The sequence below is a fragment of the Melozone crissalis genome, unplaced genomic scaffold, assembly GCF_028551555.1.
Source record: "Melozone crissalis strain CALT ecotype California unplaced genomic scaffold, PUWL_Pcris_2 ptg000002l_1, whole genome shotgun sequence".
NCBI lineage: Eukaryota > Metazoa > Chordata > Aves > Passeriformes > Passerellidae > Melozone > Melozone crissalis.
The window spans coordinates 12,506,509-12,532,845 of NW_026535780.1; the positions used below are offsets into that span (position 1 = coordinate 12,506,509).

The following is a 26,337-nucleotide window of genomic DNA, read 5'->3' on the forward strand; positions in this document are numbered from 1 at the left end:
CATGCTGCCAGAGGATGAAGAACTGTTAAGGAATGCCTCAGCAGGGTAGTAATGAAAGTGTTTCAATTATGAAACATGTCAACACGGACCCTGAACCTGACTTATGGGAACATCTCTTGCTGCCAGCAGAATCAAGGATGCCAGTGCACTGTTGATAGAATGGATACTCAAGAGCTAATGACTTGAAGAGATGAAAATCAGTCTGAAGACAATGAAAGACCGTTCATTCAGCTGAGCTTCTATTAATCCATCATTCAAGAATGTGAATAGCAGCCTCCCACTTCAACTACGAATGAATTGCACAAAAAAAGGTCAATGCCTGAGGGGAAAGCTACCAAGGGAAAAAAAGAGGCCAGACAAGTTTTCAGTTGGTAATAGTTCAGATTTATGAAGCATTATACATATTTACTGTGCAGACATATGACAAGAAACACAACTTAAGGGTTATGGATATGAGGATAAGCAGCTTTTAACTCAGGTTGTCAATCAGAGTGGTTCTAATATCAGGAGCTGGATCACTTTATTAATAAAATGAAACTTCCATTGAGGTCCAAGACAGGCTAAGTCACTTTGTCTACTCAGACAGTAGAAAGAGAGCTAGAAAATTGTTCTTTTTCCAAACTGCAGATTCTCTAGATATTGCTACTGTCAACACAGTGTCTACACTTCAATAAAGTGGATGCATTCAAGGAGAGTTCCTAGGGAGGGACATTTTGGATGACAGAAAGTGAATCTCTCCAATCTTCAGCTTCTATTTGAGCAGGAATATTTATGAGAGGTAGTACCTAACCTTAATCAGATATTAATACACTGACAGGAAGAAATGCATTCCCTCCTACAGAAAAGCAGAGTAAGGAGTTAAGCAAGTGGAATTCCTGGGAAAGAATGAGGACTGGTCATCCTTCCTAATGCCAAGCTTTCTATTTTCAGAATAAAGCAAGGGTTTATTCTGAAATAATGTCAGAATATCATCTGGAATACATAAATTGAAGAAGACATCCAGCAACCTCCAAATTAATACTCACTCTCAACCTAGGCCAATGCAAATAAATAAAATTTTATACCTATCCAGAACAGGCAAGGCCATTACAAACACATAAGAGAGACTTCTTTAGGTTAAAATCAACCTCTTGCTCCCAATTTCTCCTTCTCTCTCTTGCTCTCTCTCTTCCCTGGGATTTCTTCTGAAATCCCTCTCTTCCCTGGGATTTCTTCTGTCAGGATCAAAGTGTACAACTCAACATGAACTCTTTCCCAGTTCCAGGCTTCACAGTAATTTCCAGGTGTTCAGTTTCAAGCTAGCTGTCTCTCAAAAGTATATTTTTAATTTATTCAGATTATGTGAACACACTTGCGTGTTATTTAATTTGGCCAGATGGCAGATGTAAATGCTGCAATCTCTAAATGTAGCTTGCTTTGTTTTCTCCAAAGCAACTACCAAATTATGGCAAAGGAAAAGCACTTAAGAATTCTGTCATGTCAGTGCTGATACTTCCCATCATGTTTTTCAGTCATGAGAGCCAGAAAGGAGTCTTCCAAATGACCCTAGCCAGGTTCATAGAAGTACTGCCATTGCAGAACGAAATCCAAGTTGCAAGTAGTACTCAAAGGATGCAATAGCTATTTCCTCCAGAGAAATCCTCAGGATGAATTCCTGGAATAAGCATTGATCATCCACAGCACAATGAGCTAAACGTTCTGGACAGTAAAGAGGAGTTTACCCAAGAGTTTCCTTGCGTCAGAGTCTTCCTGTAAGTCCTCCCGTGTTTAACAAGGAATTTCTAATATACAAAGCTCTGCATGGCAGCTCACAGGTTTATAGTCTAGCTTGGAAACCTAATGGATGCCTCTCATCAAATTCTACCTTCTGAAAAGTACAGAAACCAAGATGGCTTGGGTGCAGCATCCAAAGTTCACATATCAGAGAGAGCAGTGGTATATTCTGACAAGTCTACTTCATCTCCTTATTATAACAAATACTTTCATCACCTAAAGTTGAGGGAGAAAATGAGGAGTTCCAGAAAAGAATGGAAAGCCATGACATTTGGGACAAATTAAAAAAAAAAAAATCACTGTCAAAAACCCCATGGTCTGATGACCTAACATGGATGGGGACAGGATTGCTGGGCAGGTTCTACATGGAGTCCAGTGCAGACATCTTTTACCACATATCAGTATGGTGATCTAACCACCACTGAAACCACTGAGACCACTGGCTGTAGGCATTTTAATGAGAGCCCTATTGGCAAAGTTCAGATGATCAGGTGCTGCTTTCACTAGAGAAAGCTGAGAGAGGAGACATCATGCATTCTCTGTTTGGGCTAAGGTTGGGTAGAACAAAGCCAACTGAGTCCAAAGCCAAGGTGACTGAGTCAGAAATCAGGTCTACAAAATAATGTCTGGGCTAAGCAACCTCAGAGTGATCAGAGTAGCATGGTGAGGGGAGCACAATAATAAATGCTTGCCGAAGCTTTGTGGAGGTACAAAATGTTCTAATAATGTTGAAGCATGGTCCAAGCATTACCCTGACTTCTCAAGGAAGGTGTAGGGATCTGGGACCATTCTACTTGAAGATGCATAGAAAACAGATTCATTTCTATGTTCATATTATTTTAGTTGATTAGTAAGTGCTAGAACAAGCATGTATACACCACACACACAAGAGCTATTGACAATCAGGTCAAAGGATTGCATGTCACTGCAAATGTCACTGCATGTCACTCAGTGCCAAAAGGCAGCTTTTACTAAAGGCTGCAAACATATTTGTCAAGATGATAAGCACAGAACTGAAAGGTAAATAAAAAAAAATCCTGAAGTAATAGCCTATACAGAGCACAAGTCCTTAGGATTGAGGCAGCTAATGACAGAAGATGTGCATCCTGTTTCATTCATGACAAGGTAATGCATCCCCACACTCCCCACAGACACTGCAAAGGTGAAATATTAGCCTCAGTATTATGCATAGACATCTTCTAGGGAAATGTAAGCAGTAGCCTAGAATTTAGACAAATGCCATCAATAGTTCTGAACTTCATTATATTTTCTGATGCAGACTTTTATTTACAAATGGCCAAAAATGAAACCTATCATATAGAAGAACTCCACAATTTTTAAATAACCTATCTATGAAGTAGACAATGTTCCCATTTTGCAGCATCAAGAAACTGATGCTTAAGACTAATGGCCAGGGTTATCTCTACACTTTGGAATGGAGGATAAGGTAGAAGATGTTGAGCTAGTTATTTCTGAGCAGGCAATTGCATTCACCAAGGAGTGTGCTGTACTAAACAGGATTGCTGCACTGCTATTAGTTTTGGAGTGAAATTGGTTGCATGTAGTTCAAACAACCCTTTAATATTATATTGCACTGCACTGGAACAGAAGAAAACAAAAGGTGTGCAGAAACTTCATTTTTACCGCTTGTGTAATTCCAGCATAGACCCAGAAACTAAACAATAAGTACAGAGGTTTCATCCTGCTTCCATCTTCTGAGATCAGCAACACATTTGGATAACTTGACCTTACTTCATAACGGCTCAGACTGGTGGGTCACAGCTTAGGGGGCCATGAGACAGGGGATACAGGAACGAGTACCTGGGGACTGTGCAAAATCTAACAGGATATGTTTAGCAGAGGAACTAAAACCATTGAAAGGTAGTTTGGGGAAGAACACATATGGGAAAATAGAACAATGAAGGCATCAAGGGGACCAGTTCCATCTGCACAAATGGCTGATTAGTACCTGCTTGGCCAAACCCTGTGCTTGATCACCCCAGACCTATTGGGACTACGTGCTCAGTCCTGATACTGGCTGGAGCTGGGGCACTGGGCTCAAGGGTTCAGATCCCCAAAGCAAGAAAAAAAATAGTATTTAAAGTGGAACAGCTAAGTACTTTCCAACAAACTTTGCTTTTACCCTCAGACTGCAAAAGCAGAAAAACCTGCAAGAGCCAAAAAAAGACAAAGATTGCTTATGAAAAACATAATGCACTGGGGGAAAATGCCCACACAGCATAGTTATCATTTCTTTCTTCTGCTGCTCATAATCAAGACCTAAAGTGTCCTCCAGAAAGCTCAAGGAAACCCTGCTAGTAAATCAAATAATCATTTGTGTAAAGACATAGTTAATGAGTTCCATAGCCCACGAGTTCAGTAAGTAATAAAAAAAGCCATGACTAAAACCAACATTTGCAGTTACATTAGCCAGGATGAAGTGAGTAAAACTATGAAATGCTGCCAATGAAGCAGAAGTTCAGAAGGTATTCATTCCTGTGGCTTAGTCAAATACCTCACAGCAGTCATTTCACACTGTCTAGTAATACTTACTGAAGCATCTGACATTAACTAAACAGACAAGTTAATAAATTAGATAATTAATGTCTTCTGAATAGTACCTTAATATACCTCTCTGTGGATTTTTCCTACCCTACTTAAATAGTGCCATTCAACAGCGATAAAACTACAAATGTCAAAGCTCATTTGCATCAAATGTATAGGAATGTTGAAAGAAGAATGTAAATCAGTAAATTTTCTAAGCTTACCACACCTCTCATTTTTATCACTGTTGGAAGACTGATTCCACCTCACTCCAAGAGCAATTAAAATAGAAACCTCAGACAAGTATACCATGAGAAAGGTTATGCCTTTTGCATTGTCTGACAGAATAAAAAACACATTATGAAAAAAATAATAATTCAGAAACATTTACATTGAAAGACTGTAGAAGTAATGTAAATAATAATATCAGTAATAATGTACAACACATTAGGAAGTTCAAAAAAAATTATCAAAAACTATCCCACTACAAAACATAATAACTTTGGATTTGTCTACACAGTTTTTACAGGCAACTGAGCCCTGGCAGATCATACTCACCCAAAAGAAACTGCAGGCATACTTATTACTACTTAGCAGGTAGATATCACGTGACAGATGGCTTCAGGCTTTCTGGAACACTTTATGATACTAAACCCTGAAAGTACTAAAGCCTCAAAATGTAGTACAATATAACTAAAATCTCTTCTCCATGCATCACTGAGTAGTGAAGAAAAAAAGAAAAAAAAGAGGAAAGTGGAAACAGCATGTGTCAGAGGTAGCTAAATGAGCAGCTATTCTTCATTGTATTTATAACTTGTATATGTATATATCTGTGCAAATAATCACAGTCATAATAATAATATCAGAAACAAGGTTAGATTCATTAAAGATCATTAATAATGTTAAATTCTTTCAAAGCAAACCTTTGTTTCTCTTGACAGGTAATTTTTATCTCTTCCTCAAATACTTTTTAATTTAAATTAATATGCAGTGCAGGACTATTGATCAAGGCACATGAAGTCATTAGCTGCTGTTTTTAACATTAGTTCAGATTATATTACTTACATACAAATAATGTAACCTGACATATGCACCTAATGCCAAGGCATGGCATTACACAGCTCATTTTACAGAGCTTCTGCTTTTCTATCTCTAAAGCCCACTATGGTTTCTATGCTGTTTTTCACTCACTCACTACTTAAATTTTCCATTGCCACGTTGTCCATGTCTATTCATTGACAATAGATTAGTTATAAATTCTCTGTCCTAAATTTCCACCTGCTTGTCCCAGTCTTCTACAATGTGGAACTCAGATCTAGCCTTTATTGTCGACCAATTTCTCCTAGAGCTTCCTCTGTTTTTCATTTGGGCAGGGAACTGGGTGGCATCACTCATTTTCTCAGAGCTTTCAGTTGGCTCCCTACCAGCCCAGAGAACTCAGCTAATGTTCCAGTTCTGCTCCTGGCATATGGTAAAGGTGACTCCCATCAGAAAGAGGCACTTCAGGGATTGAAAAAGCTGCAGTTCCCCCAGATATTTTAACTCAGCACCACATCACTGGATTTTCACAGAAATTGGTAAAAAATCCACTCCTGCCCCTAGTGAGCTTGCTGTGGGGTGAAACACAATTTTGATTCTGGAAGGCTGAACAAACCTCCGTGTTCTGTGCTGTGCAGTGAAGATCCCTGACCTCCCTAACCAGCCATACTTATTGTATGACTCTATTATATGCACTTTACAATGAGAAAGTAATTAACATTGTGATACAAGTCACAATCTTTAGCGGGAGTTTTATTTCTCATTGTTTCAAAGTCTACAGACTGTGTAAGGCTTATCCTGCACCACCTGATTCAGAAGAGAAATCTGACCCATACCTGCTCTATGCATCTAAATCATCTTGATGTGAGATCTGCATAAGGGAATTTCCAAACAGGACAGTTAAAGACTGTGTAAATTCTTTACTCTAGTAAAGCACTAATGGAGCGCCTTTGGTATTGGGTGTTTGTGGCCAGGTTTGGCAGGAGGGAGGCTGCAGGAGGCCTCTGAAAAGAGGCCAAGTGTCCAGGGACAGATAGTGGCACTTATGGGAAAACATATTTAAGAAAGGAACAAAAATGCCCAGCAAAGAGTGAAGGAAAGTTAGAAATGGTGAGAAACAGCAGAGAGAAGCCCAAGGTCAGAGGAGAGTGTGCTCCATGGCAGAGCAGATATTCTCTGCAGTCTGCAGATGATGTACACAGAGAAGAAAGGTATGAGAAGAAAGCAATGGAAGAGGGAGACCACTACACCCTGATAACAATCTCTCAACACCCCTTTTACATCACTTGCTTCCTCTCTGTAGGGAATTGGACTGAGTGTAACTTGCAGTGATAACAAGGGAGGAGGAGAGGAGTCTGGGAGGAGGTCAAGCTGAGCCTGGGAAAATGGAAAGGAAAGCTGTTGCTTTAATGTTTGTCTCTTTTGTTTCCCGCTACTCACATTAGCAAAATTTTTAACTGGCAATAAATTAAGTAAACCTTCCCCCACTTGACTCTGTTTGCCTACCATGGTAACTGGTAAGCAGTCTCCCTGTCTTTATCTCAGCCTATGAACTCTTTCATTCCTGTTCTTCCTTTTTTCTCTCCCATCCTGCGGGGGAGAGGAATGAGCAAGCAGCTAGGTGGGAGTTTGGCTGCTAGCCTACACTAAGGCACCACACCTCTCAACTAAAAATCCCCAATCAAATCAACATGAATGCAGATAAAATTGGCCTCAGTGTTTTGTTGTTTATATTGAAATGGGTAGTTAAGCCCAGTTCAGATACATGGAGAAATATTCTGCAGAAAAAGATATAGTCATATATTTGCCAGAGGATATAGTCAAAGCACTGATTCTCCCCTCCCCAAAGGGATTTAATTAGAGAATCAGTCATAGAAGCTCTCTGAGAAACTGTAAAACATCTGAGAAGGCACAGAATGTATTAACCCCTGTCACTGTACAGAAAAGAGCTTTGTACATGAGGGAGCTGGAGAGGAGCCAGGGTACAAGCACTCAAATATCAGTGCGTGCTGAAAGAAGCTGCATCTGTGAGCTTTTTCTCAACAGACAGAGAAAAGGCTTCTGACATTATTAATATGAGTGTGCACAGCAGTGATAAATCACTAAGCTGAAAAATGACAGGTTCTCAAAAATATAGAAAGGAGATTCAAAACTTGAAAGTGGTCATGCAGAAGAATTACAGAAAGTTTCTGGAAATCAAATATAAAGTGAACATTTGATGGAGGAGTGCTAGACATTAAGCCTGAATTAATTTGGCACCATGACATTACTGGATATACACTGGAGGTTTGCTTGTGATAAGAGCACAATACTTACAGCAGAAAAGGAGTGAATCTTTTTCAACTTGAATGAATAGGACAGAAGAGATGGAAAATTTTAATCTAGGTTGCTGAAGCTGCTTCACTAGCAAGCCATACAAGCTGTTGACAGAATTCCATAAAGACAGAGGAAAATCCTAATAACAATTTAATTTAAGGACAGAAGAAGAAAGTAAATTTTGGAGTTCAGGAGAAGGCATTTAGAACTCCCAGCACTGCTCAGAGCCTTAGACAGTCAGTAATTAAATAATGGACAGTACTACATAAACAATCCTCCATACCACAGATGAAAATAAAAGTGAAATGCTCTGGAACTACCTAGAATCATGAGTACAGGTATTTACATGTTGCATTTCATAGCCAAGAGCTGGTTTCTAGGAGCAGAAGGGTTATAGTGAAATCTTTGTCCCATTGAAATGGAAAGAGAAATTTCTGGGGTTTATTGTGTGACCCTGAAGAAGGTATATTAGCTAAGTATTTATCAACAACAAGTTCATACAATTATGTAGTGCCTTTCAGGAAAATCAGCAGGATACATGACTTATCATAATGCACAAACCAGAGCTTGTAACATCGAAAGAGTTCTTAATCTTTTTCATACTCTCTGACAAGTACATTGATGTGCTTTATTAGTTCTGCCCCTGAACAATGATTTTAGATTTTCTGGTTTACTAATGCCAGTAAGCATCATTCTGTAACAAGAGGTGCAGATGTTCACAGAAGGCACCTCTTTATATCAAAACCTGACACTATTAACTGGGGAATTGTGCTCCTCCTTCACTCAAGAGAAGAACAGAAGCCACAACCACTGACAATAGTAGCCTGGACAATGGTTGTTTTCTATTTGTGTTATAGGCAAAGATTGCTCTTGTTCTCAGGTAAGATATTATATCTAACTCAACCTAGCTGTCAGCATAAAAGATTTTTAAAAGGTTATACAAACAGATTAATAACACTTTCAATAAGGTCACAGACAACACCAAGCTGGGCATGAGTCTTGATCTGCTGGAGGGTGGGAGAGGGTAGGATCTAGATCCAGCCAGTGGCCCAAGGCCAATGGCATGAGGTTGAACAAGGCCAAGGGCTGGGTCCTACACTTGGGTCACAACAAGTCTAAGCAGCACTGCAGGCTGGAGAACAGTGGGTGGAAAGCTGCCCTTGGGAAAGGACCTGGGGGTGCTGTCAGCAGTGACTGAACATGAGCCAGGGTGTGCCCAGGTGGCCAAGGAGGTCAATGACATCCTGGCCTGGGTCAGAAACAGCGTGGCCAGCAGGACCAGGGCTGGGATTGTCCCCCTGTACTCAGCACTGGTGAGGCCACACCTCCAGTGCTGTGTCCAGTTCTGGACCACTCACCACAAAAAGGACATTGAGGGGCTGGAGTGAGTCCAGAGAAGGACAACAGAGCTGGAGAAGGGTCTGGAGCACACGTCAGATGAGGAACAGCTGAGAGAGCTGGGGGTGTTTAGCCTGGAGAAAAGAAGGCCCAGGGGAGACCTTGTCACTCTCTCCAACTCCCTGAAAGGAGGCTGCAGCCAGGTGGGGTTGCTCTCTTCTGCCAGGTACTAAGTGGCAGGACAAGGAGAAATGGACTCAGGTTGAACCAGGGGAGATTCAGATTAAATATTATGAAAAATTTCATCACATTGAGAGAGGATAAACATTGGAACAGGCTGCCCAGGGAATTGGTGCCATCACCAACTATGGAAGCGTTCAACAACTGAATGGATGGCACTTCATGAGATGTTTTTGTGGACATGGTGGTATTAGGTCAAATCAATGATGCACATTTTTTCCAACCTTAATGATTTTATGATTCTGATAATTTCTTTTGTGGTGTTAACTCCCTAGGTCTAGCCAACCAGACCAAAGATATAAATACAGACACAGAATGTATCAGGGTTGCTATTAAATCCATCAAATTTAGCCATACACTAAATGGTTATGAAGCCAATTAACTCCTGGCCTGAATTCATTTGGTTGTACTCAAATAATTTCCTGTCACACATCTGCAGAGGATCAAGTTATTATTCATGGATTTGCTGTAAAATTTTGCACTTATTTCTTTAATCCATTTCTTTCAGACTTTTCCTTATTTCTTTGATTCTATTTCAATTTGAGGTGGAACAGTCTTTCTATATTAAACTACAAAAGTTTTGATACCATTACTTTCCATGTATCTGTTCTGAATTCCCTTCTACCCCAGCTACATATTTTTTGCTGATGCTGTAATTTTTGCCCAATGTTTTCACTTGGAATCTCACCCTACTCCTATTGAAGTCATTCACTTGTAATCTTCATCACTTGGAATAATCATTATACTGTGCAAAGCAGAGAAATATGCAATAGTTAGAGTTGAGGAAAAAGTTCTGTTACTGTACAACAATATATAGCTGATTTGGAAATAGGGCTAAACTCAAGCCTAAATAGGGCTAAATTCAAGAACTCCTAAAAATTAGCATAATATTTTTTCTTTATGATCAGGTTTGCTGATCAAGAAGTTTCTAAATTTTGCTTTAGTTTTAAATGTGCACCCCAGTTTCTAGTAAAACCTGTTACAGTAAGTATAAGGCAATATCTTTCCAGAAGTGCTGGATGGAGATGTATTTTGTCCTGGTACAAACTGCCCTGATACAACTGAAGAAACTCAGATGAGTAAAGAGTGGTGCAGGGATGTAGGGATGAGGAAGCTGACTAAACTAAAGACTTCAAAAGTAAACATGAATCCTAAAAAGGGTGAGACTGCAGATCCAAGCTCCTCTTGCCAATTGCAGCTTTGTCCTTACTCCATGAAAAAGCATAAATGTTCTCCCGCAGTCTGGCAGACACTTTCCTCTGTCTGCATTTAATCAACATTTTCCAAGTATAGGCCCAGTTTTACCTCCTTCAACTTTTATCAATTGTCCTTCATTAAGAAAGCAAATCACATTTTCCTTTTCAGTTCTGTAATTTCTTCCAGCTCAGTCTTGCTCCAGACATGATGTAGGAAAATCACCTATCCACTACCCTGTCATGCACTAGCAGGTACAACTTGTCTCTTTAGTCTTGTACACACTAGCTAACATTCTTCCAATGCACCCAATGGAATTCAAGGGTGCTTTGGTTTGAGAAATGCTGTATGGAAACAAACTTGCATAGTGTTAATAAATACAACATGACATAAAAATGTGGTAGGAATAAAAACTCACAAAAGAAAAATTTGTGTGGGCTTCAAGGAGCTTTGGGTGAGGTCTTTGACACTTTCATTACTGGAGACAGATTTATATGGAAGGGGAAAATGGGGTCCTTGAAACGGTCTAGTTTATTCACAGAGAGACTATTTAAGGTCATACCAAGCTCTTCTTGTTCTATATACCATAAATAACCACTGAAGGGAATAATTACTGTTGGGGTTACTTTATAAAGAAGATGCCATTTGAATTTTAAAATAACAGGAAATAGAGATGCATATTAAGCTTGAAATAGATTTTCATCCATACTAGACAAACTTCTCATGGCAAGCAGTATCACATTTCACCAGAAGATTGGCTCCTTGCAACAGGACAAAATTAACTCCTCTTTTTTCCCTCCCTCAAAATGTTTCAAATGTTTTCATATATACAACATACACAAGGACAGACTTATCAAGTTATTATGTGACTAGTTACACAATATTATTAATTTGGTGGAAATTAATACTGCCAGTCTGTCTGACAGTCAAGATAAGAAGGTGTTATTACGTGCACACACACCTGCATGATTCTTCCACAACTCAGTGTGGTGCAGCTTTTAATATTATCTAAAAGCAGCTTTTAATATTATCTAAAATTATTTAATATTTTTATCTATTCATGATGACATTTAGGACTTTATAAAAAGAGAAGCAAAACACAGAAATAAAAGCAATACCCCTGTAGCAACTCTCCAATATTTCTGAAAATACTGTTTTTTCCCCCTCTATTTAATTTAACCCTGGGAACCAGATTTAAAGTACTGACTTACAGAAAATCTCTACAGTGGCCAAGTTAAATAAAGAAGCTGATTATATTCAGAATATCACATAAGTCATATGTGTTATGATCTGACCTTCCGGAGCTGGTTTACTCGCATTTGTTTTTTCTGGATCCTTCACCTTGGATTTACTTGTGTCTTTTCTTCTCTCTATGTCTTTAACTGTAAAGTAAGGGGGAAAATCAATTAATCTAGAAACAAGGCAGTTAGAAGCATGTAATTTTCTTCTTCTTGGTAAAGTAGGTGCACAGAGCATCTGAAGATATGTTTAGGTAAGGAGTTACTGTTTCTGTGTTTTCCCTCCCTCCCTCCCTTTGCATTTATTATTTTCATGGCTCTTTCCCCATTCTATCATCATTAAAGCTCTCAAAACTGACTCTCTTCACACACAAGAGTCCAAATAGTGACATCAGCACCTAAGCCCATGTAGACAAGATCCCACACTGGAAATATAGTCCAGAAAATTGGCAAAGCTAGCTGGGGAAAGTCCAGCTTTGCAAAGTTCCCCTCCAAGTCAGTTAACACAAAAGCACACAAGCCAGCTGTTACACTGTCCTCTTTACAGAATCAGCTTAGATCCCATGCCCAAATCTGTAGTCAGGGCACCAAATACTTCCAGGAGTGCAAGGTTGCTCCAGAGCTGAGGCTTTGACAGTTTCCCATTCCCCAAGTGGGTGGGATACATCCCTTACTATATCTCCAATCTCTCACAGCAGCCAAGCAGAACTCAATTTGTTTAGCAATTCCTAACATTACATTAGTAGCCAGTAGTGCTCTACTAATAGTCTGAAAGGTTCTGACAAAGTCACTGCTAAAGTCACGTATTGGGAAAAAAAAAAACCCCTCTTCCATTTTCTTGGAATGCTCATTGGTATCCACACTCCAGCTGTCTGCAACAGCCAGGAAAACCTTAAAACAACGAAGCTGAGAATATCTTCCACAGAAAAATAAAATTCTACTCCAATTGCACTTCTTAGTTTATGTAAAATTGGATTATGACTGACATTCATCCAAGCAGGCACTGATTTTCAGCCAGGACCAAAGTCTCTCTGTGCTACATCATTGAAAAAAACACTGTGAGGGCATGAAAGGAGGTTATCTGTCTCTTGACTACATAAGAGAGACAGTGCAAATATTCTGCTGTACATTACTGGAACCAAAGTCAAATGGACTTCTCTAATCTACCCAATAGTATGTGGAATATCTGAATCAACCAGGAGTGTTCCAAGTTCCAACCCAAAATATAATCACAAGACTAAGTTCTAAGGAAGACAACGAGTTGACAAACATCTGAATGTGATTTCCTCAGTATGACAACCCTTTGTAGAACCTACAGTGCTCACACTCCTACAGAGGTGAGAACAAACAACCTGAAACTTTGACTCCTCTCCTTACTAAGATAGCATATGTGACTGTGTATCACCTCTGCCTTTAGCAAACAATTGTGTAACTAATTTGGGAACAAATTCAAGTTCACAAGTTTGCTGAGGAGCCAGCTTTTACCAAGGCAGATCTTGGTTATTAGCTGAGTTACAGAATGCCACAACAGCACCAGGTCTTAGTCAGAAGTCTGTGTTTAACCCTTAACTGAACAAGACTGATTAAAACGAGAGGTGAAATACCAGAATAATATCAGCCAAAAAGGATGCTGCTGCTTATCCTTCTGGGAGCATTCCTTTGAAAAAAGCCCAAGAACAAAGCCAACTAGCTGACCTCTTCTAATGCTAGAGCTATTGAGGGGCAAGTCTCCAGAGAAAATGGTACAAAGGTCTGAAAATGTCCAAAGGAGGCAAGTCGGTCACATCCTGACAGATTTCTGGATTTGGGAACTGTTTACTCCAACATTTACACAGACAAAGATTTTATCTAGTACATGATCTTAGTTCATTAAACACTATGTATTAGAATAAGAATGCATCCCTCGCTATATAAAGAGAAATGCTCTTTTACAATAAAATTTTATTGTAAGTTTGAGAATTCTTAGTACATCAGTTACAACTCCAGAGCATTAAAACCATACTTCCAATGCACTAAGCCAGAGTATTCTCAAAACTCCTTATATATTTGACCTTTTCTCATCTCAAGAATTAGTGGCCACATGTCAGACTACAAGGGAAAAAAAACCCTATAACACAGGAGAGCAAAAAAAGGATTTTTATATATGCTGTTTCTGCATTCTTTACTCATGAAAGGCATCATGCTTTTAAATTAAACTCCAGCTTTAAGTGCAGCAAAGAGAGTATACTAAATAGAACACAATCCCCATATCCCTAAATCGTGTTGCCAGCTCTACTTTTCCTAAATGCCATTTCAAAAACAGCTACACCTAATATTATAGAATTTGCTGTTGCCTTCTGTGGGCTTCTCCTTAATGCTAAAGTAATCTGTGGCTTTGTGGGTTTCCTAACCAGGACAGAACTTAAGGTAGTAAATACACAGTTGTAGCGGTGAAAAGCTCAAAGGACTTGGATACACACCACATCAAGTACTCAGCATATTTTATCTGTGCTGGTTTTAAGAGAAAGGTAGCTTGGCAAAGACAGTGAGGAAAACGTAGCATCAGAGAATTCATTAGGCTTTCAACTATACTGCACTGTCACATGAGTAACCAAACCTCCACTAATCATATTTAAAACATTTAACACGAAGATCAAGATAAATCAGATAGGATGTGTATATACCACTATGATAGAGATATTAAAGCATGTCTTGATCATATAAAAAATTAAGTTTGTAAGCATATTTGACAGGTGAAGGTCATTAAGAAATCAGCCTTTCATACTACTGAACTAGCATCTAGTAGCCAGTTGGAACAGCTATAACATTGTTTTAATAAAAAGGAAATTTTTTAAAGTATCAGAATATAGCACTTTATTTCTACTAATTGCAGATTCTTTCCATGAAATACTAGCTAATTTCCTAATGAAACAAGGAAGAAAGGGATGCCAATCCAATGGAAACAAAGAGCCCAATGTAAGAACATAGTATGCAATTAATTCAGGCCTCCACCTATACTTACACCAGTTAAAATACATGGCTTTGATTTTCCTTCTACCACAAAAAACCCTGTTTTTCCATCATTCCCCTTTGTGTAAGACTTGTTACCATTTCAGAAGTTGCATTAAATATCTGATACATTCTGTATGTCAGCCATAAAGAGACACTTACTTCTGAACTGGCCTTGTGCTGGCTTACTCTCCTTGTCTTCACTGAATGCAATGATCTGAAGGGCATAATTTTGATCTGGAATGAGACCTTGAATAATTGCTTTGGTTGCAGTATTTTGAAGAATTAATTGATTTGTTTTTCCACCTATAGGAGAAAAGACAAAAAAACCAACAAATACATAACTTTGTTTGCTTTTCTTATAGCACAGTAAAGGTAATGACTTAAAAATACCTCAAGCTCTACCATGACCTAAGCATTCCCACTTTACCCACTTTTGGGACTATCCATACAGCCAGGCCAGAGAACATCCCAGAAAAGCAACAAGATAGGTAGCCTAACCAGTTTTCTTAAACAGAAACAGCATTATACATCAGCATTTATATCTGGGCCTCATGAAACAGCCATGGTGTCCAGCAAAATCATTAAGAAAAAGAGAAACAATTTACAAAATCTGCCAAGTTTGGTAACATCATACCAACAGGCTTTCCCTCTGTGATTGGCTGCCAGTTCAGACCCTGTCATACCCACATCACCATTGAACACTTGCTTTGCCAACTTTCTTTGTGCTAGGAAATTCTCATGCATAAATATAAATATTGAACAAATAAATACTTATTATTGAACAAGTAAATACAAATATTTATATGTTCATTTACATATAAAGGTAATATATATACAAAGATGTATTTTAACCATATTTTAAAACAGTTTCTGTTCTTAATTTAATTTTAAATGTAGAGAAGTAGGACCTTTATAGCTCTATACAGCCACTTTGGAATCTACCTTTTCAAGTTTTCATTCAAAAACTTTTAAAGATTACATGTTTTCTTAATTCTTTTCCGGACAGCTCACTAAGGGATAAGGAACAAGGAGATCCACCTTGAAGGCTGACTGAATTAGGATTCCAATACTTTCCCCTGAACAATTCCTAGAATTCCTTACACCCCACTGGAAGAAAGGTAGAGACAGATGATCAATGACAATTCCCAAAGACTACACACGAAGCACAACTAGCATTGACCCACCTCTGCTACCCCAAGCATTTGATTCCCATTTTCTGTGCCTGACCACCCTCTAGTGAAATTAATCTCTCTTCTGTTGAACAGCCAGTACTTCATTACCCAAAGCTTGTTCACAATTTCTTCACTGTGGAGGATGACACTAAACTCTGAAAACCTTTTATGCCTTAGGAAGACAGTTCTTTCACCTCAAAAGAGAACATACAGACATTTACCTGAACTTGGAGTGACCAGAAGCTTATATCCAGTGAATTGCCCTTTGGGGGCTTTCCAAGAGATCTGTACACTGTCAGGACCCACTACATTATATCTTAGTCGTGTTGGTGGGGACACTGCAAGTTCGGAAAGAAAAAGACATTTTAAATAAATAAAGACTAATAAGTGAAATAAAGATTAAAAAATTTTAAACAAAGATAAACACATATAGGAAGACAACACAAAATTTTAATGGTAAAGGATGCAAGTTATTTAAAATGTCACATACATCAGTTTATTAGTTTGTAAAATGACATCCCCAAGTGTACTACTTCCCTCAGACAGACCTTTTATGTCTTTACAAAACAAACTAAACAACCTAACAGCAGTGGACAGAAAGACAAACAGTGTTAGATGTTAAGACACTAGTTTAGCAGGCAAAGATGGTAATAAAAATGCTCTTTGTTAATATATGGGAATTAAAATGGCTCTCTTGCTTACACTGACAATACGCATAACCTACTCTCCTTTACCTCTCATTATTGTGGGCATTTCCCCACATTTAATGTCACCCAGGGCCAAATTTTCAAATCCTTGTGAGGAGAGAATAACCAAGAGAAAAGACAGGTGTGCACAAGGCAAAGGGAACATCAGCTGCCCAATTTGCAAACCTGGCTAAAGCAGCACAAAGCTTTGCAGCTGCAAACACTGCCTCAGTCTCATCAAGACTAGCAGGCATGCACAGGCCAGTCAAGACTTAGGGGCAATCTGGATGGTAAGTAAAATTTGGCTTCTATTTATATTTTGATGTCACCCAGGATTCAAACTGAAGCAGCAGGTGAAATAAAGAAAAGCATGAAATGATTGAAAAAGAGGCAAATATCAATGAAGCAACGCACACAAGAACAAATGGAGAAACTGCCCCATGTTGTTGCCATACTATTAGTAACTTTGTGTCTCTGCACATAAATTAATTTTTCCCAGCTTTACATCCCACTGCTCAGTCAAACTCCACTGATGCTGGACCACACTCTACAAAACCTTTCCACTCTGCTTTGGGGAGGCACATCCCCTCTTCACTGAAGAACTGCAGCAGAGCACCTGGCAGGGCAGCCTGGCTGTCTACAATGGGAAACCTTCATACAGTCGAATAGAATTTGGCTCACAGAAAACAAACTGATCTACAGGGAAAGGCAGCCAGGGAAGCTACTTACAGGCTGAATGACAGAAGGGCTAGAAAACCTTTAACATCTCCAACTTTATTCCTCCCCTTTCCACTGTTTCCACAGTGCCCTAAACAGTCTCCATCATTTTCCAAACCCTTGGTGCCTTTGCCACTGCATCTTAAGGTTTCTGTTAGTAAATCTAAGAAATCATGGAAATTAATCTGAAGCAGGCAAGTGGCAATTTCTTTTCCCCAGGGCTAAGATTGCTCTTAATTGACTAGGCTCACGCCCACAGTTTGTTGGTCCTTTAGATAAAATAAACCAACAGTATCATGATATGTCTGAGATTTAGGGATTACAGCACATGGAGTGTCTGAGTCAACAGGCAGAATGTGTTGGCCAACAATTTCTGGCCTCTCCATTTGACCTGCTACAGCCAATGCAGCTCTGGCACCAGTAGCAGCCAAAGACCTGTCCTGAACCAATAACTTTTTCCTACATGCTACTTTTTCCAGGAGCTTGGGGGAAGAAAGAAGGAAAAAGGCATGCTGTAGATATTTGAGATTCAGGGGTGCATGTTTTTTCATGCCATTTACTATTAAATACATTTTGGATCTTAGCAGTAAGAATTTGGAGGTTCAGTGCAAGGGATACATTCCCTTGCATCCAGTCTCTCATTCCCTAAGTGGCAGTTTTGTCTGACCAAGGGCAGGTTCTGCAGTTCTCCTCCTTGAGGGCCTTGACACCAAAACACAGAAAAGAAAGTACATAAGTACCAAGAACAGCTTATCAACACCTGTGCATTCTCAAAGACCTCAGAGAACAAGCTCAAGAAGAGAGGCAAGGGGACAGAAACACCAAGGAGCACATGAGCTCCACACACTCAAAGCTGCTCTGATTGGCAGCACTGGGCTCACACCCAACCCAAGCATTTCCTTAGTTGCTGGGCTCAGCCTTGTCAGACCTCATCTTCAGGCTGCCTGTCACCTCCATGAAGTTTAGTAAGAAAGAGGCTGCAAGCAAGATAGTGAGCAGGAATCACAGCAAATACATCAGCTCTTTGAAAATTTGGCCCTCATACTGCAAAATGTTTTGCTAGGCAGGTTTCTGCAAGAACATTCAGCATGCTATAATTGTAAAAACATGACAGAGACTATGGCAAAAAATTTTCAAAGCCAAGCAGACTGTAATTATGGATTACAGCGTTTAATTCATTCTCAAGATTCATTGCATCTTTAAGATATACATAAATCACAATAAATTGAGGCTGAATGAACATGAGTGACAAATCATACCTAGAAGTTTGCAAAAATACAATTCCTTTTATGATTTTGCCTCAGGAATAGAAAATAAAATTTTAAATAATGGCTGCATGCAAGCGTGAAAATGCTGCAGATTTTACTGGGATTAAGTGGTAAATTCATATGGGGATTAAGAAGCAGAGCAGAGAGCAACAAAGTAACATCAAAGATTGACCAAAAAAAACCCAATCATGTCTTAGAATTTCAGAGCTCACTTTGTCTGCCATCTTCCTTTCCCATCATTTCTTTCTATCCTGCTTTCAACTTGACTATTTATGAAAGCATCTTCTAACAAAGAAGCATAGTTCCGGCCTAACTGCTATTAGCCATCACCAAAACAGGTAAATGTATGAGCCCATAAAAAACAATCACAGACCTTACAAGCAAAGAAGGACACAATCACCAGTTTTTCTGTATACTACAGAGTTACAATGTGAAAGACTAGAAAAGGGGTGCCAGAATAGTCTTTACATAACTGGTCAATTTTTACTGGGTTCTTTTTGTATTAAAGGCAGCAGTGCAGTGGAAGGAACATTCCCACACAGCAATGACCCATAAGAAAGAAAATAATTATTCAGTAGGCAGATAATCAACTGTGTCTTAGTTGTGCAAAGACTAATGTTCTGGCATAGAAAAGTACATGTAGCTAAGGAAGTTAAAAATCTAGCACTCAAACAGACAACAAAATATTGATGGGAATTACTACTCATTCACCAACCTGAAGAGGATATCTTTATTCTTTGGGCCTTTATTGTCTGTGGAACAAAATCTCACTTCTTGCAGAAAGGGAAAAAAAATCAATCCAAGCTGAGTCAGTTAACTGATAAAAAATCAGTAGCTAGATCTCATTAAGTGGTTTTACAGGAATGCAAAAGAGAATGGCTGTCAGCAACATTAGAGCAGTCACCCTAAAGAAAACTGACAAGTTCAAGGCCTTGGTTTATGCCACCAGGTAAATTAGCACTCCAAACACATAACTCTTACAGACAACTAGGGAAGGAATGTTTTCAACTCTTACTGGAAAGGAAAAATACAATAAATTGCTTATGGACAATTCTCCAAGACATTCAATAGTCTAAGTTTGGATACTAACTAAATATTGTGGCTTTCTATTTACTGTTGTCATAAGAATTGAATAAGCTAATATGCACTGCAGTTACTTAGCAATTACAGTAGTAACACATGAAAATTATTGCTACACAAAGAAAATCCATCTTTAAATAGAGAAAAAACACTCAAGTTACTTTATGGATAAATGAAAAATTCTCAACTGGTTTTCTTGCCCAGCACTAATCATGTACTATATAAGAACATAAGTAGAAAAAATATGTTATTTATACACTAAATTGAATGGGGAAGAAACAGTAGAGCTGAAAAAATAATTGTTGTTAAGTCAAAACCAAACAGTGCTATGTGACACAGTGAGATACAACCACATAGCTCCTCTGAAGGGATAATTTGTAGCTTCAGGCACGTTGGCTTCAGTCTCACAAACATATTCTCCTTTCCAAGAAGTCACATTACACACCTTTACCTGAGCATCTTTGCCAAAGGAAGGAAACACAAGCTAGAACAAATGCCAGCTCTTCCTACTTGTTGGCAGAGTGTACAGTTGATTAAAACAGATAAACAAATGGTATAAAATTTTAAATAGTTTGCCAGCTGCATGAAGAGCTTACTTCAAGAGGTGGCAAACTTGACAAAAACAATTTGAGAAACACCTTATTACTTTTAGTATACCAAGAGATTTTTTTCTGTGACCATGGAATAGAGACTTCATATCACCTAATTCAAAAGAATAACAGTCGTGTTGGGCTAAGGCATTGGTCCACTTAGCTTAATATCACACTGCTGACAGCATTCCATAGCTGATGCTTGCTGAAAGAGTCTAAGAACAAGGGAAGTATTGTTCTTTCTTCACCAAGTACACCAACTCTAGCTTCTGTTAGGGTGAATACTGTGGAAAAAAAACCCCTGACCTTCATTTCATTGGTATTAAAGGGAGGACACTCTCCGACTATAACTGATGGAAACAAAGGTTTTAAAAAGTGGAGAAGAATATAGTTTTCCAAGATCAAGGAATTTTGCAAAACTTTTTGGATGTGGACCTCAAACCCCAGACCTGTTTTGCAAATCTTAACCATATGTATTAGGACTGAAATACAGAGAAAAGACTAACCATATGCTTTGCTTTATTGGCTCATTAAGTCACAAACATTCTGGAACTAATTTCTGACCAGAATGATGCACTGAACATTGGGAACATACATTTCTTGATTCACCTCGCATCGCCGACATCATACATTACAGCTTACACGTGTCCCTCAGTTCTGGGAGAGGCTTGTAAAATGCTCACAGATTTCCAAACATCCAAGAGTGCATCCTTCCCCAGCACTCGAGTGCCACGCAGACTGGACAACACTGCTAGCTGCATTGTCAGGATTTTGAAAGCCTCACGTTGCCAATAGTTTCCAAATGTCCTCATGAATAATACATTACACAAATCGCTTTAAAAGACCCCAGGATCCAATTCTGCTCCTGGTTATGCCCATGCAATCTCATATCAAAGGGATTACATAAAACTAAAGTTGAGAGAAATGCCTTTCTTTAGAAATCATAAAAACTCATTGGTATTCTTCCTCCCTCCTTCCCCAAGCAACAGGATACATTTTCTGTAGCAGTCAAGTCACTGTCAATACAATCCAACAAGTATGTAACAATCCCAGCAGTATCCTTTAATATTCACAAAGGAGATTTTCATTTTAAAAACTGCAGAAGTAGTCTGTGACATTTAACAGATCTGTGCAATATGGAATGATATAAGCACTACAACAGCTACTGTTCCAAAACATACATATTCCATACAAGATAAAAAACATGCATATTCCATGCAAGCTTTACATCACAGCTGATCCTTCAAACTTGCTTGATTACATAGATGACAATAAGAGTAATTTCTGATAAGTACTTTCATGTAAATAGGAGTAAAAGTGTGTATAATTCATTTTGAGACACATGATTTTGCACAAATATTTATGCTATTTGAGATACTAGGTTCAAAGAGCACACATGAAGATGTAATTCTACTCCCACCTGCTCCCTGAGCTCAGCAGCAAAATTCCTGCTTCATTTCAGTATTATTGGATTCACATCCTATAAAGCAGGAAGTAACACTTGCATTTGGAATAAAAAGTCTATTTCTGCACCTCAGAGTGAAAAACTCCATCTTCTTGTTTGTGACTCACCTTGACCCTGGACATCACTGATGAAAAAAGGTGTGACAGCTAAGAAAGCCAAGAGAAAACAGCTCTGTATCTTGTATCGACACAGCATCTTCCTCCCCTCAATACACACAGTATCAGCAGGTCTGAAAACACATGGAACAAAAAGACTTACTAAACAGGCAAAGAGAAGCCATCCACTTTAATGAAAATTGTGGGGAAAATCTGAATTTGATTAAAACAAACAAACAAAAAAAAACCAAGCAAACAAAACAAACAAACAACAAGGAATTTACCACAGACATCACTGGAGATAAATTTTCCTGGCAGCAGTTTTATGACCAAAGCACATTTTACCTGAAAGGGACAAAGAACCCCACGTGGGCTACTCAACAGTTTTGAAAACTTGGCCCACATAAAAAGGAACTGCAAATTCTTTGCTGATCAGAAACAAGCATTGGAAATAGAGTAAGCTATAGATAATAACAAAGTACAACATGTACTTCTACACAATCCAGTTTTGTAAGAACCTTATCAAGGTATCTGTGGCAAAGAACTCTGAAGCTTTTTTTAAAAGGCATAACTTTGTTCTGAAGGAACTCACATCCTCTTCCCATTGTCCATTTTCCTTTTTCTACTTTATTCAGCTCATCCTGTGCTTTCTGTTGTAGTGTCTGCACCTACAGTCATGGTCAAAACCATTTACACTAACTTGACCAGTTAGGAGAAATCAACACTTTAGAATGCAGTAGTATATGAACACTAAAGGTAGTCCTAGGTGAACTTGCTGGGTTACAGGAAACAATTCTGGTTCCAAAGAGAAAGTTTCAGAATGAGCAATTTACCTGACCACAGAAGTTAGCTTAAAAACAGTGCCAATCTCAAGATACAGCCTAGCACCATACTTATAAAGATTTCTCTTTCACTCAACTTGACTGCACTAGTTTTAGTCAATTTTCTGGGCCAAGAAGACGATTTTTTGCTGTCCTCACCTGTTAAAATTCTACATGATAAACAAATTAAGATAATTAATAGTAGATTTCTTGCAGGCAGAAAAGAGAATTTGAAGATTTACTTGAGTAAATTTTGGTTTATGAATTTCTGTTTTGTAGGTTTCTCACATTTACCTCCTCTGTCATTTTCTTGAATAGTCCTGACATACCATCACTGTATTTGCCTTACATGTTTTCCTTGTCTTGAAGGCACATGGCAAATGGTTCATCCACTATCTAATATAAAACCAGACTGAAATACCTCAATCATTCTTCAACAGAAGAGGATAAGACCTACATCCTCTTCTCTCTCTGAGCCTTTGCAACCTGCTATAGCTGTCCCAGTAGGACAACTATAGTCCTATAGTTGGTAGGTCTACTGTCACAATACCAGTCATGAACGCTTGATACAACTTCTAGAAATATATACATTGTAAATTCCATCTCCAAAGGAGGTTATCAGTTAACCATACTATCAACAAATTTCACATTACTTAAACATATATTTTGAATCCATCTCTCATAGTATAAATCTCTCAAGACAGAGGAAAATACCTAGAACCCACATCAAAGATGTGCACCAAGAACTTATATATTGCTATGCAGAGTTCTTAGACCCATCCTCCAGACAGAATTCAGAAACCTGTGCAAAGTTCCCAGGTTTCCTACTACACGAACCAAAGTGTCAAACACCCAAGGACCAGAGTCAGCAGACAGCTGCCTAATGACAGGCAATAGGAAGACCCAAGAGTATCTCAAAACAGGCTGAAATCCATCTCTTGTGTATCTCATGTTGTGTACTGATGCCTCTCACTCAGGAATACAATCTGGATCAAGTAAACACAGGCTCTCCAAGCAACTTATTCTTCCAGGCAGTTACCACTGGTGATGTGTGGATTGCCTCCCATAATAACCCAGACATTAAAATATTCACTCACAGTGGTGGCTGAATTCCCCATCTGCTACATTTAATATAAACCTTCCTCCAAAGCAAGAGCTATAAATACTAACTGACCGATAATCCTGTGTTAGAAACATTGTCTACTGCTGCTTTAATAGAAAAGCCAGAGAAACGAGATTTATTGGAACAGACATAACTGGTGCTGGATCAACTACACACAAGTTCATCTCTGCAATGATCCGCACGTCAGCGCTCACTTAACCAGGAAAGGAAACCCCCGTCTGCAGCCACCTTGTGGCTGACATTGTGTGGTACTAAAAACAAATATCGTATTCCTTGTGCTCTTTATATATTTCACCTTTTAGTAAGTATGTGGTAAATGAGTTATCTGCTAGACTAGAGCTAGGAGCAGACACCAAGCAAGCCAAGAACCCTGCCATGAGGTGAACCCCGCTCCCCGGAGCATCTCTCCCAGCTGGGCTCCAGGACTCCTGGCACGGACCTGGACACAGGGCACCTTCTCCTGAGGGAAGGACGTACCCTCTAGAGCAGGGGGACAGACGCGGCACACATCTTCGTGCTCCGCCCTGCCCCGGCTCCGCGCACCCAGCCCAGGGGAGGAGGCTGAGCGCAGCCCCCAGAACGGGCAGGTCACTCGGGGTTTTCCCTGTCTCGGTGTCTCGTTGCGGAGCAGCGCTCACGTCCGACGTCGCGCTGGGCCGAGCCGGAGCTCGTTCTGCCCCGGCCCCGCAGAGGGAGGCGGCGGAGGGCACCGGCACCGCGCTCTCCCGCTCGCCTCTCCACAGCCCCACAGCGTGGGGCCATGGGGCCGCGGCTCACAGGCTCCGCTCCTGACCCCCGACTCCTCTCCGGGGGCTCCCCACCAGCAGCACCCCCCCCGTGTGAAAGCGAGCGCCCCCGCCCCGGGCTAAGGGAGGGACAGCGGGGAGCTCGCTGCCTCCGCCGAGCCGAGGCGGGGAACAGAGCCCGTGAGCGCCAGGGGCTGCCGGCAGCGAGCGGGGACCAGGCGGGAACGCGCTCGCCAGCCCGGGCAGCTCCGCGCAGAAAGCGCCGCGCGGGGCCGGGGCGGAGCGACTGCCGCGACACCGCGCGGTGCGGAGCGAGGGAGGGAGCCAGGGAGGAGGCAGCCGCGGCGGGACCCGGGCAGCATCCAGGGCCTCCGCCACAGCAACAGTGAGACTGATGGGGTTTTAATTACTGTCAGCTCTCAAAGTAAGGCCTTTGCAGGGGGTTTCCTAAAGGGGTTTGCCCGTCCGAGCCTGAGCTCGCCACCTTCTATTTCTCCATCTCCTCCTCCCTCGCCCCATCCTCCCGCCGGCGCCCCGGTCCTGCCGCCCCGGAGGTGTCCGGGCAGGTTGATGGGAAGCTCTGCGGTCCTGCCTCGACCCCCCGCCCGCCTGGCCCCTGCCGTGGAGGGGACGAAGCGCAGCGCACACCGACCTGTGCGGGCATCAGCCGGGAGCGGCCGGCGGGGAGCGGCCGCTCCTTTTCACGCGTGGCTGCAGGTGCTGAGCCGGCTGCAGGAGAGCCGCTTCCCTCCCCGCTGGCCGCTCCGCATCTGATAAGGCGAAAGGGGAGAGAAAGGAGGCGGGCAATTATAAAGCAGAAGGTGGAAAGAAGGGGGGAGGGAAGAGGCATAGGCGATGCCTGAGATCCCACCCTCCGCCCCCGAGCCCGATCCCGATCCCCGCGGCGGGGGCGCGGCCAGGTGCGCGGGAGGCAGGGCCGGGGACCGCGGGCAGCGTTCCACGGGCAGGTGCTGGGCTTGCCAGTGTCCTCGGTATTCTGGGTTTGCTATCTGTTAACTCATTTTTCTCTCTCCAAAGTTCCTTATTCACTTAGTTTATAAATTATTTCGAAGCTGCCTCCTTTGCAGTACGGCTTGGAATGCAAGTGTTCCCCACGCCAGCTATTGAGATGTGTGGATTAGTGACTCATTGGGGAAATATTTATATAAAAGTGTTCCAACACTTTTCTGGCTTAGTATAAACCTTGATTAAAAGTGTTGTAGTACATACCTACATTTTTTGCCATATGGATAAACACTGCAATAGTACGTGGAATTGCAGAATCTATATTCTATATTTCCATAGAAATATGAGTAGCCCTGCGGTATAGCCTACTGAGTTCACAATTAAGGCTACTATTCACAAAGTCTGTAAGTCCTGAGAATTTAAGAGGTGAATGAAAATATTCATTACAACATGCTTGGTTCATCTGTATAAAATTACAAATGAAATCACTGAAGAAGTTAAGAATCAGTCACAGGTGATACAGAGATGTGCATACTTTCTTAATGTAAGTAGGGGCCCCTTCTAGGGAAGGAGAAGGCAGTGAGTCACAGGGAGATGACTGTGACTAAGTGTAAAGCAGGACCTTCTGTTGCTGAGGAGGATTCCCAGTCCTGCAGATTCTTGTCCAAATTCATAGTGCATGGATGTCTTTCCAGTTAAACTGAAGAAGTGTTTGAGCTTTAAAGGAACTCTTTAAGTTTAATTATTTTCTATAGCAAAGGTTCAAAAGCATTCCTAGATCTAAAATGCATCTATGAGATTCCTAGATTTTGTTACCTGCAGTTATTCTACTTCACTGCCACCTGTGTGCAACAGCCAACACACATACCAGTCAAGAAGAGCAGCTTGCAAGAAAAAAATTCCTCTGAAAGAAAAAGGTGTTCAGGTTATTGATGT

The 26,337-nt window shown here is 40.4% G+C and overlaps 1 protein-coding gene across 1 annotated transcript in view; it reads right to left on the reverse strand.

Moving 5' to 3' along the window:
- Nucleotides 1-25,188, reverse strand: part of COL14A1 (collagen type XIV alpha 1 chain) — a 114,696-nt gene extending 89,508 nt beyond the window's left edge. Inside the window, exons 1-5 of the mRNA XM_054295837.1 lie at nt 25,088-25,188; nt 21,758-21,879; nt 16,066-16,182; nt 14,832-14,975; nt 11,739-11,825 (exon numbers count right to left, since the gene is read on the reverse strand). Coding sequence (XP_054151812.1) covers nt 11,739-11,825; nt 14,832-14,975; nt 16,066-16,182; nt 21,758-21,845 — 436 coding nt within the window. The 5' untranslated portion in view covers nt 21,846-21,879; nt 25,088-25,188. The remainder of the gene's footprint in view (nt 1-11,738; nt 11,826-14,831; nt 14,976-16,065; nt 16,183-21,757; nt 21,880-25,087) is intronic.
- Between the last annotated feature and the right edge of the window lie 1,149 nt (nt 25,189-26,337).